This window comes from Saccostrea echinata, unplaced genomic scaffold, assembly GCF_033153115.1.
Source record: "Saccostrea echinata isolate AGI-Se365-2 ecotype Australia unplaced genomic scaffold, CSIRO_AGI_Sech_v1 ptg000057l, whole genome shotgun sequence".
Classification (NCBI taxonomy): domain Eukaryota; kingdom Metazoa; phylum Mollusca; class Bivalvia; order Ostreida; family Ostreidae; genus Saccostrea; species Saccostrea echinata.
This window is the reverse complement of record NW_026889806.1, coordinates 7,335,986-7,348,972: the sequence shown is the minus strand read 5'-3', so window position 1 is coordinate 7,348,972 and position 12,987 is coordinate 7,335,986. Positions and strand designations below refer to the sequence as shown.

General features: G+C 34.3%; 1 protein-coding gene and 1 long non-coding RNA gene across 2 annotated transcripts; both read left to right on the top strand.

Moving 5' to 3' along the window:
- The first annotated feature begins 1,047 nt into the window (after window positions 1-1,047).
- Window positions 1,048-6,186, top strand: LOC133174014 (alpha-amylase-like). The gene is made up of 4 exons (XM_061309056.1): window positions 1,048-1,100; window positions 4,376-4,506; window positions 4,808-4,959; window positions 5,067-6,186. Exons 1-4 carry the CDS (start codon window positions 1,055-1,057, stop codon window positions 6,184-6,186), a joined length of 1,449 nt encoding a protein of 482 aa, XP_061165040.1. The 5' UTR covers window positions 1,048-1,054.
- Window positions 6,187-6,377: 191 nt separating this feature from the next.
- On the top strand, window positions 6,378-12,936 carry LOC133174202 (uncharacterized). The gene is made up of 3 exons (XR_009719086.1): window positions 6,378-6,508; window positions 6,665-6,776; window positions 12,862-12,936. It is a non-coding gene; the product is annotated as an uncharacterized LOC133174202 (long non-coding RNA).
- Window positions 12,937-12,987: the final 51 nt, after the last annotated feature.

Genomic DNA, 12,987 nt, shown 5'->3' with positions numbered 1-12,987 from the left:
ATTTTTAGCGTTTCCGGTATAGCATAGCAAACGCAATCAAGTTATATCACATTTACTTGCAATAGTTCAACTGACTACAACACACGAGCAGCTGCATTTTCTCTAATACAATTGCACAATGTAGCGAATAGTATTTGTAAACAATGATTTTGACCGTAGCGTAGAAAACAAAAAGCGTATTTGCATAAAACATGGAGATAACGAACAGTTATCAAGCTCAAAAGTCCGTTGAAATAATATAAACCTGAAGCAGAGTAAATACGGACCTCTCAAAACATCACAGGTGGGATCAGGGCCGGATCAGGAGTTAGCATCTTCTATCGACCAGACACACCCGCCGTGTCGCCTTTTGTTCCTTGTCAGGATCGGACGAACAGAAGAATCCGTAGATAATATAGTGTGTTAATAATGGCCTAACAATAAGTATGAAAAACGTCTGTAAGCACTCAATGATAGATAGTATTTGCTGACAAGGTCATTGTATCGACCATAGAACTTGCAAAATGATGACTTTAAACATTACGGTTGATATTCTTGTTTCATCAACTTTTTTGTCAATAGCTTGCATCGTTTGAGAAATTGTTCGTAGATATCTCCTGCGTATCGATTCAGCTGGGAGACATAAACCCCATATGCAGGTGATAAGGGTTTTATGATAAATATTTTAATGTTCGTATACTGATGTTTTAATCATTTTCTTGAGGGACAACTTTGTGTTTTAAGAACAAATACTTACAATTTCATTCATATATAAATTTTTTAACAGCTTCCTCGTCCTACTATCAAGAAAACTTATATATATTTCTTTGATCCCCTAATTCCGTGGTCTTGCTTGACCACAAAGACAATTGTAAATCATTACATGACTACATGTATATGTTCGTCAAAGTTACGAAAAGAACATGTATTCCAGCTCCCCCCTCCAATCTTCACTTTCTGAATGAGTTCTGCACTGTATTTTATTATTTTTATGTAACATTTGGAAAGTTCCTGATAAGGTAGTAATAAGAAGATAAAAATAAGTTCTAAACACAAAGCAACGATAAGAGGAGAAATGTGGATCGGAACTTTTCTTGTTTTATTACACAACACTCACACAGGTTTGCTTCTTTATTTACTTTCATTCTACAACTGCATTTAAATATTTATATTTGATTTTATTTGCTTGTTGTTTAATGTCCCTTAGAGATTTTTTTACTCATATATATTGAGACGCCACCATTTGCCGGTGGAGGGCTGCATATTTAGACATGTACTTGGCACTTAGAACTACGGTGGCTGGTAAAGGACATGACATGAGAATATTTTTTATTAATTCGTGGCCACGAAATAAAAATTCGTGGCCACGAAATAAAATTCGTGGAAACGAAATAAAAATTCATGGCCACGAAATAAAATTCGTGGAAATGAAATAAAAAATTCGTGGGAACGAAATAAGAATTCGTCGGAACGAAATAAAAATTTGTGGGAACGAAATGAAAATTCGTGGCCACGAAATAAAAATTTGTGGCCACGAAATAAAATTCGTGGAAACGAAATAAAAAATTCGTGGCCACGAAATGATTCGTTGGAATTATATGTATGCAATTATATGTACATATAGTGTTAAAATGATAATTTGCTATGGACCCAGTGAGGGTCTGTCCAATGACACGCAGACACAGTTAGATTATTGTAACTGGCCCGCACTAATAAACATCATTATAAATACCCATATATTTAATTTGCATATATATTAGAAGCAGCTGAGAATTGGTACATGCATTATGTACATAGTTTAGATGTAAAAAAAAAAATAATAATAATAAAAATAAACTCTCTCTTTTGCTCTGTGCACAAAATTAAAACAAAACATTCAAGCCGATTCAATGGACTGTTCTGGAGTTTAAGGCAGTTCGATGATACTTCATCAAAAATGATATCCTAACCAAATAATAAAACAAAATGAAAGTGTTCTCTTCAGCTTGTCATCATGCCACATGACACAGTATGAAGTCCCAACTCATGATTTTTTAGATTATTTTTAGGGACAATTTCATATTAGTCAAGTTATGTATTTTTCTTAACTATCTGGTAAGTTTTGTTCCTGATATTAGTCAAGGCAACCCGAACATTAATGACTTTAAGGGCTTATTTGCTGTTTTCTCACATTTTCTATTGAATCCTATCACATAGTTGTAATGAAATAAAGACACAAAATCTTAGCATGTTAGGAGTATAACTTCTCATATGAATCATGTTCTACGTATCAGCATCAAATCTCATTGCTCATTACACAAATATCCCGTTGGCTCATTCCAATTGAATGATAATAATATATAAGTTCGTTCATCTTGAATGACATAAAACAGAAGAAGCTAAAAATGGCATTATGTAGCACAACTTTATTTCGTTCCCACGAATTTTATTTCGTGGCCACGAATTAATAAAAAAAATTCTCATACCATGTCCTATACCAGCCTCCGTTTAGAACCTTTGAGCAGTGAGGGATCTTTTTGTGCCAGCACCTACTGCCATACGGGGCCTCGGTTTATACGGTACCTCCTGAAGAACCGGTCTCCACATACCGCAATGGGATTCGAAACCGCGACGTAAGGATCTACTCCTTATCCTGCGACTTGGGATCAAACGTTCTAATATTGCGCCACGCGGGCGACTATATTGATTTTAACAATAAGGCTTATAAATTGCAATTTTTTGAAATGAGAAAATATCTAATGCATATCTAATGCTTGTAACAACCTTTAACCTGTTGTTTAAAACTTCGAGAAAACTACAGCTCTGTAAAGTTCTTGAAGTATGTCACTCGTCAGCTTTTGAGAATAATGTTGTCAGAAAATATTTTTATGATATAATTTTCATATCATATGTGAATTAAACAATGCAATATATACAATATTCAATTTAAAAACTACTCATTGAATTATAAAGAAATAAAAAAAAATATATATGGAGAATTATTCCTTGTGTTTGAAAATATATCGAAGCTAATTCTTCAAATCTACATATTTGTTAGATTTAATATCTTTGAACTTTAAAATAGCCCTAAATCTTTTTACTTTAGCGTTATTATATGACAGTAATATAATATATAGGTTTTGATTTATAAGTATTTTTAGAACAAAATTTACACACTCACTCAACAGACTTTGCCAAGAAATGAAGAAATCAAGATAAAATTTACACCAGTCACCCTTTTTCTTCATTACTTTAAACTACACAATAATTTCAATCGCTCAGAACTATGTCGCATTAAGTTTTTTTTTTTTTCAAGAAAATATTTAATTTCTTAATACCAGAAATGTGATATATTTTTGTGCAAAGACCTAACACAAAAATTTAAGCGCATTAATTTGCAGATTTTTTTTAAAATATTGAATAATATTCAAACTATTTTACATAAAACAAAATAAAATTGAATTAATTGAATGTTCAAATGTGGTAAAATATGATAAAGTTTAAAAGTGATTAACCTAAAAATTACGATCTTAATTTGCGCGAAAAGGTCAATTTTATGCACGGTACTCAGTAAGTTGCACACTGACCCTAATTATAAATTTCTTTTCGATTTTGAAGCATGCTAAATAAGTTTCTAAAATATTCTTCTAAAAAAGTCTTTGATATAACTCATGTCAGGAGTAACATACCTTGAGAATTGAATTTTTTCATATGTATGTCAGTGCTGTTGTCATGATCATTACATGATACATTATATATACAAGTATATATGTAGCTTTTTCAGAAAGCTTTGCCTTCTTTACCAACAACCTCAAACAGTAAACTGACATACACCTATTCTTGAAAACCTTAGTTCTTGGCCTGTACATCCTCAACAGCCTTTTACAGACAACATTCCTACATAAAAAATGGAGAGAGAAAAAGAATAAACACAAATTTCAATGTTTGCATGTAAAAAAAAGAATAATCTGTGTAAACCATGATAATATAGAAAAAATTATTAATACTTTCAGATTCTCTTTTGTTTGTTTTGTCGATATTTTTAAAGATTTTTAAAATTGAAAATCTTGAAGAATTGTTAAATCGCAGGAAAAACTTATCATCAGAAAATTATCTCCCTTGCCTTAAAACAGCATTTTAACCAATGAAATAATTGAAAATGTTCACATCATGTATTTTTTACCAATCACAGAAGAGAGGAAGAACACAGTCCTAAGAATTTAAAATACTTCAACTTTGTATACCGTCTTATTTGTAACTGGAGTGCAATTTAATGACAGAGAACTACCACCAAACTCTTTCGTGACTGAAAGTCCAACAATTCTTTTAATATTCTCATCAAAATTTTAAAAAGTTAGTTGATGTGTTATAGTTCTGACTTTTGATTAATCTTTATTAAGTATTTTTACGTCAGTAGTTCATGGAGACTATCGAGATCCACACTGTGACGGTAAGCAGGTGATTGTTCACTTGTTTGAATGGAAGTGGACAGACATAGCAGATGAATGTGAGAGGTTCCTCGGCAAGAAACAGTTTTGTGGAGTTCAGGTACATAAGATAAAACAAGTTTATAGAGTTCAGGTACAGTACTAGTAGATGAGATGGCAGTCCCGTGTCCATTTGAACACGCATGCGGAAAACAAAATGAAGAGCTATTTCTACTTTAATTTGTTTAAATCAATTTTAGAAAATATCATATCAGTTTCTAGATTTCGTATGAGAATATTTTTATTTTACATCGTTTATTTGAATAAAATGATTTCATTTATATGAATGCAAAACAGTTTACAAGATATAATTGCCTTTAGTTTTCTTTTACACTCGTTTACTTTAGACTGCTTTTGTATAGGTTTCACCTCCAAATGAGCATATTGTGACCACAAACCCCATGCGTCCGTGGTGGGAGAGATATCAACCGGTCAGTTATAAACTTTACAGCCGGGGAGGGACAGAGGCCGAATTCAAAGACATGGTCACCAGGTGTAAAAACGTAGGCGTCAGGTTAGAATAAGATTATATGCATTTATTTTAAAATAGATTTTTAGTCAGTTTTTCTTTGTGCATGCTGCATAACTGGAGAAAGAATACATAAAGAACTACCTTTTCAGAGTGTATGTGGATTCTGTGATAAATCATATGGCGGGACTGGGGAGGACGGGGACAGGATCAGGAGGCACCTCTTTCAACTCTGACAATTACGATTTCCCGGGGGTACCGTTCAGAAGGGAACACTTCAATTCCAGGGACAAGTGCCCCTCACACGACGGTAATGTTAACAATTACGGGGACCCTAACAATGTAAGAAACTGCTTTCTAATGGGACTCACGGATTTGGATCAAAGTCAGGAATATGTAAGGAACAAAATAGTGGAGTATTACAATCATTGCGTAGACTTGGGGGTGGCTGGATTTAGGATAGATGCTGCAAAGCACATGTGGCCTGGGGATATCAAAGCTATTCAAGATCGAGTCAAGGACCTTCCAGAGGGAGGCAGGCCATTTTTCTACCATGAGGTGACCGATCTAAACGACGGAGCAATAAAAGTAGGAGAATACACAGATCTTGGTTACGTGACAGAATTCAGATATTGTCAGAAGATCGCGGAGGGGATGCGTAATTTCGGAATGCTTCACGGAGTTTATGATCCCGGATGGGGAATGATTGACAGTGCTCACGCCTTTGTGTTTGTCGATAACCATGACAACCAAAGAGGACACGGAGGGGGCGGGAATCTCATTACTCATAAATCACCACGTGACTATAAAATGGCGGTTGCTTTCACCCTAGCATATAACTATGGATTTACCCGCGTCATGAGCAGTTATTATATCAATGGCTTTGACGAGGGCCCTCCGCATAATTCTGACTACTCAGCAAAAGATGTCACCATTAATGCTGATGGTTCCTGTGGTAATGGATGGGTATGTGAGCACAGGTGGAATCCAATAGCCAACATGGCGGCCTTCCGAGAAGCCGTGGCAGGAACCGGTGTCAGTCATTGGAGGAATCAAAATGAGGAAGTGTCGTTTGCTCGTGGACAGAAAGGATTCTTTGCTATGGCCAAAAGTGGACACATGGACAGGACCTTACAGACGGGACTACCAGCCGGAGAATATTGTGAACTTGTTTCAGACTGCCAGAAGAAGATCACAGTAGATGGTAGTGGTAACGCCCACATCGTGATTGACAACAGTGCAGAACCAATCATAGCATTTTCTGTTGGTTAGTACATTGATGAGCGCGCAAATGAAATTCATAAAAATGTTCGTTTTTTTCATGTTCAAAACAAATAGTTTTCATTCAATAGATTATCAACCACTTAACAAAACATCCAATCTCCTATCATTATTAACATCTCATGAACAAAGAACAACAAGAACATTTGACACAGCAACTAGTAGACAGATCACGACAGCAACTGCGCAACAAGCAGCTTGTGATAACTGTGATGATTTATTGACGTCACAATGCGCCGAAAATTTTCAGCCGTGCAATGGTGTGTGCATGCTTCAGAATCAAAGAAACAGAATTCAAACAAAATGTACCACGGTAAATTTAAACATGTCGATTTATCTTGCAAAATGTAAATTAAATTTTTTAGTTTTCTTTTATCAAACACATTAAAACATTGTATACGTGCTTTGTGAAAATACAATATATTATAAATGAAATACATAATAGCATGACTTATTTCTTGTTGAGCAGAGCTCGGAATGTAAATATAAACAGACCTTAGGACTGTTGTTTCCTGGTACGAACACAATTTGCTGCACTACGGACGATTGTTTTCAAAAGGAATTGTTCACCATGATACAAGGTATGAAAATTTTTGAAAGCAATAAAACCTATTTTCATTAATTCAAAAAAAAAATACTTGTAATTTATTATACTTTTACCCTATGCATATCAGCGTTCCTGATGCATTTGATTAAATGTGTATTGTCTTATGTTTCGTTTGTTATTATACGATACAGTGTAAAAAATCGTCGTAAAAGGCCCATACAGCGTGGTCAGACACATACAATGTAACATGGTGTCAGAATTTCAAGAGCTAATAAAGAGCCCTAACAACCATAAAATGATGGATATGATAAACGATAATGTTTTTAGGATGGACTGATAGGTGCTGGGTCTAGACCTCTTAAAGAAAATTCGGAAATAGAAAATTTTTCGTACCTAATTTCGGGAAGGGGAGAAAGAAAGGACGATATTTTTCTACATGGAAACTCTCAGATGATACACGTTAAAAAACGTTAAAAACTACGAAGATAGGTTCGAAGGATAAATGAAGCTCGAATCAAACGTGATTTTCAGCCCTTACATGTTTCACAGTAAAATTCAGGGAAACGTTAACAACTTATATACAGGTTCAGTGAAACTAAACAGGACAAACTGTGTACTAGATGTGAATACAAACATGATGGGAAACCATGCCAAGCTATCTAATAAATATGCAAAAAGTGCCACAAAAGAGACCATTTTGCACAAGTCTGCAGAACTAAAATTAACAAGCATTCTGAGAGTATTGCATTAGCAATACTAGTCCCCTACCGGCAAGTGTAATCTGCATGGTTCCCGTTAAGAATTGAAAATGTCATAATTCCGTCAAAAATCAATGAAGCGGTACGAAATGCAAACTTGATCTTTAACTAATCAAGATAAAGTCACATACCAAAAATCAGCTCAATATCTGAAAGCGTTTAGAAGAAAATTGCGGTAAACCCTTAAAAATTGAAAAGGCCGTAATTCCGTCAAAAATCAATGAAGCGGAACGAAATGCAAACTTGATCTGTAACTCATCAAGATACACTCACACACCAAAAATCAGCTCAATATCTGCAAGCGTTTAGGAAAACAGTGCGGAAAACCAAGTGGGACAGACTGACAGACAGACAGACGGACGGACAGACTCAGAGGAAACCCATAGTCCCCTCCAGTTTCACCGGTAGGGGACTAATAAAAGCAAATCAAAGTCTAGTCGTTAAGTGGAGGAAGAAAACTTCTCAGATTCAAGTGACACACAGAGAGGAGGTGAATTTCTACTCATGGGAGGCCTTGATACTGAAATTATGGACAAACACTCCAACAAATGGACATAAGAATTAAAAATTCATGGAAAACATGTTAAATTCCAACTGGACACTGGAGCAATCTGCAATGTGCTGCCATTTACTGTAAAGGGGGGAAATAACTCGCCGTGTTACATGTAATATTCGCTATATTCACGGTGTTAATAAATCCGTGAATTCATGAAACAGTGAATAAGTTTTAAATATTAAACCGCAGTGTTTTATTTGGAAATTTGAGAACAGACTACGATAGGTATATATACGTATAATTCATGGTCATTCAGCAATACGAGTATTATTTGTCATTCAATTATCTTAATTATCACGCTTTACTTTAATTCAAATAAGCAGCTAATAACCTGTATTTATTGGTAAAAAGCTGTTATAATAGATACGTTTCATCAATCAAAACACATGGGTCATGGCTTTTGATTACCCGTGCGTAACGTTACCACGTGTATTTGTTGTCTGCATTAGCATTATGCGTACTAGTTTTTATGAAAACTTTGGTTTTAAAAAATTACTATCGAACTTGCTGAAGATATGGAAAGATATTATTACGTCTACCTACATTAATACATTTATTAGCGTCCAGTGTTTTTTTTTTTTTTTTTTTTTTTTTTTCGCTGCGATATGTTATACCTTCGGAAAGATGTGTACACATGCACTCATCGTAAAAGCATAAAGGAAAGTCATTTGACGTTTATAGTCAAAAAATTTAATAACGGCACTTGTTTTGATTATTCATCAATTAACTACTAAATTTAATCATTTTATATAAACCTACCCTGACTGTTGTTCGTGAAGTGAATACATAACGCTGATAAATGTCGTTCTAGCTATACTATGGATTACACGGATAAAGACAAAGGAGGTTACTTTTATCATATACCGATTCCGCGAATTCAACAAACCGCGATCGTGTCCGAGGAGAGAAAAACGTGAAAATTACAACCCGTGAAATTAATCCCCTATACAGAAATGAAATTGAGGAAAATGCACTGCACAAACTGTATTTCATAAAACATCATATATCATATTCAGGTTACACAATAAAGCCAACGGAATTTCTTACTCTACCCATGAAATAAAAAGAAAAAAACATTGATCTAGATTTCCTCTTGATAAAAATCGATGTCTGACAAATATTTGGAGTGATGGTCTTGTGTCAAGAGTATATCACTATAGAACAGTGTCACACCAAATAACATTCTAGAGAACATGGAGAACTACACTTATGTTTTCAAAAAATTATGATGCGTGCTAAGAGAGTATAAAATGGGGATCCAAATGACACACCGGTCACTCACGCGATTCGTCAGATACCATTGTCACTTAAAGAGAAAGTGAAAGAGGAACTGAACAAGACGGAAGTAAATGGTGTCATTATGAGACAGGATCAGTCTACACCGTTGGTGATCAAATCCAATGAAAAATTCGTTTATGTATAGATCCTCGAGACCTTAAGAATGCAATTCTCCGGGAGCATTTCCCACTTCAGACAGTGGAAGAAATAATCACAAAAATTAAGAGATTCTAGTTTGTTAACAAAACTTGACGCGACAACCGTATTTTAGCAACTCAAAATTGATGAGAATACAGACTCATAGTCTCTTTAAACTTACATCCACTGTGAACACTAAAATCTTTTTTGGGTTTTTATCTCGAAGTACTAGAGCTTCTGACACTAGCTGCTGCTTTAGTTTCTCAAAACTCATAATTTTGACCTCTTCTCAATGCCATGCTATGATGTATTTGCAGAGCAACTGTCTCAATAGTTCACAAATTTCGGATAAATTTGGGATCAATTTTCCTAATTACTAGTATTGCACACATCCAAGAAATATCATAAGCTCTGTAAAGTTTCATTTCTTTACTGCTCTAATCTTTTCTGAATCTGCACTCCAGCTTTAAAGATTTCATGTGATAGATTCAGCATGTTCCTGTTGATCTTTGTCCCGGATATGAAAATCGTCTATGATGGCTTCACATCTTTCAATATCTTTCACAAAGTCCGAGATAGCTCTATGGTAGACTTCCGAGGCAGATTTAATGCGAAAGGGCATTCTGGTTAAGCTGTATCTTCCATACGGTGTGTTAAAGCTTGGTGCTCTGCTCAACAAGAGAATCTGCTTATTGCTTATGGATCTAGAGTATTGATAGACAGGTTGCAAAACTATGCCCAATAGAAAAAGAGACATTGGCAATCAATTTTGGCTATGTATTTCATCAAGTGATCCTAAACCGTTACAGAGCATATTCAGAAAACCTTTTCATTCCGTCCGACCATGATTATAAAGACTTTTTTCGTGTTAACAGAAGTATGACTTAGAAGTCATACTTATGACAGTTTCATATGTTGCATAATAATTAAATTTTAAAGAGAAAGATCTAAATTAATCTATTTTTATTCTATATCACTTACCGTCCCTTATTGCGTTTGATTGTATATGTACATGTGTTGTCTAAATATGCTCTGTTTGTTCTTATTTTTGCAGTGTAATTATTAAAACGTTGTAAAAATGCACATGACATGGTCAGGCACCTAGACGAGTGAGCATTATTTAAGGAATGAATTTAATAGCTACCCAAGTTATACTGGTATAACCTTGGTTGAAACAGTTTACGCTTTATAAACCGCATAGGTTGCTATTAAATTCATTCCTTATAATTTAATTTTTCATCATTAAGTTTTTAAAAAAAAGACAATTTCTCCTTCAAAAATGCCTTCAAAGAGGGTGTTGCAGTTCTTTTGTTATTTTCCCTAAAGCTGTAGCAGTTTAAAAGGAAAAATTCAAGTAACAGAAAACGGTCTTAAATTTTTTTCAGATACAACGGTATATACAGCACAATGTAGAACAATATTTAGAAACTGCATATCGACTACCAATTTGCCATTAAATGAAGTGTAAATTAGCCACTTAGCAAAATGAGTCAAGTTTTCTGTTTTTCAAATAGGGAATCCCCATTGTTCTGAAAAATTGCCTCCTTGAAACAGAATGAATTTGAAATACGCATAAAGAGACAGGATTTTTCTTCAAAACTGCCATTTCCGATTTTTGTTTCAAAGAGGCATATTTTTGAAAATCACAAAAATCGAATAAAAATTATTATCCATCCGAAATGGAAAATGTGCACATAAAATAGCACATGATACTTCAGTGTCGGAGTCAGTGGTAAAGCGTGTGGACTCTTTTCGGAGATTCTTTTACCTGAGAATGGGTTCGAATACCTGGAATGGCTGGTATATACATATTTTTTTTCTTAAATAATTTAAATAATTGAAGTACAATGTAACATCTCTCTTGAGAGAGAGAGAGAGGGAGAGAATGTCAGAAAGTTAATGGGTAATATTTTAATTGCATGCAGAATTAAATTGTTTTCCTTGATATTGTGATCTAAATCAAATAAGACATACATTTAGTGGCGATGTCTTAAAAAATAAAGTACTATCATTTTAAATAATTTAATTTTTTCATACTCATTTCGTTTCATTATTGTTCTGTTAATTAGTTGCTCAGATTTGACCTGAAACAACTAAATTGAAATGACTCAATGGAATTTTTTGGATATTGCATCAACAGCGTGATTATTGGACACATTTTATATACATATTAAAAATTATTATATAGTCTATAAATAGCCCCTATATAATCTATACAAACGCAAACAGTTCATAACACTACATATTCACCGGATTTGAAGCCGTATTCACCGGAGGGTCAGTGCGCGTGCAGTGGCATTGTGACGTCACAATCAATACCCCAAACAACGTTGAAAACAAGGGTTGCAGCGGTCGGAGCTAGCTGAATATATGAGCAGGAAAAATTGTTCCGCAAGTCTATCGCAGGATTATTTTCTTAACATTTCGATGTCTTACGCACATCGAAAGGAAAACACGGAGGTTATAGGTTGTAATCTGGACATTCTTTATTTTTCTACGACAGAAGTTCGTTAATGAAAATGGAATCGTCAGGCGGCCTTCAATGTCTTATTCATTAAATCCTGACTCTATAATAAAACAGTTATGGACTCTTTCGATGGTGAATATGGTTTGTTATTCACCAGAAAAATATCAATATTGACCGAGGCAAAGCCGAGGTCAATATTGATATTTTTCTGGTGAATAACAAACCATATTCACCATCGAAAGAGTCCATAATTGTATAATATTAACGCATGCTGTCTACAGCACATCTTTCAAAATGATGTGCGAGATGCACTTGCCATTAATTGTGCATTTTATCGTTCTAACTTTTCGCGTGCAATATAGCGATAGTGAACATAGATGTGAAAAAAAAAGATTACTATCAGGTCGCCAGTCTATAGGATAGGATAATTTTTATTTGAAGTCGGATAAATCAACAAGATAGGAAAAACTATGCATGAAATAAACGTAAAATTTGAAATGTTTTGTTATAACAAGCTGGACATACCCGCCGTAAAAATAAAGTCATCTACGTACTACGTAGCATTATCTATATTTAGAGATAACTTTTCATGCGTCTTGGGTATTTAAATGTCCTTCTCGATATAGGGAATAATCACGAGTTTCTGCAACACCCTCTTTTACGTATTTAAGTCATTGTGACGTAGGCAACCCAAGTTATGCGATATATTCTAATCTTTTTTATCCAATCAAATGACGCGTTACAACCAAAATTAAATTATAAGCATTTGTTTAAATTGTATCCTTTTTGAATTTAATCCTTTCAATCTTTAATTAACCTGAGAATTTGTAGCCTTGTACACGTAAATGTAGTTGGTGGTTCATTCAATAATCACTGAAGACTATAATAATTATAGTTTGCTTTTTTTTTTTACTATTTCCAGGACATATTGCATCAACGAAGAGACCTTCAACGAAAGTTCTGGTTACCATCAAGAAGTGATAGCATTGTCTCCCACCAAGAGTTTCACGATTTAATACTCAGTTTAATTAAAATAAAATTACTATAA

Coding starts and splice junctions, on each gene's coding strand:
- LOC133174014 (XM_061309056.1), top strand. CDS start 1,055: ATGTGGATCGGAACTTTTCTTGTTTTATTACACAACACTCACACAG. Junction 1,101..4,375: donor ATTACACAACACTCACACAG/GTTTGCTTCTTT, acceptor TTACGTCAGTAG/TTCATGGAGACTATCGAGAT. Junction 4,960..5,066: donor TGTAAAAACGTAGGCGTCAG/GTTAGAATAAGA, acceptor CTACCTTTTCAG/AGTGTATGTGGATTCTGTGA.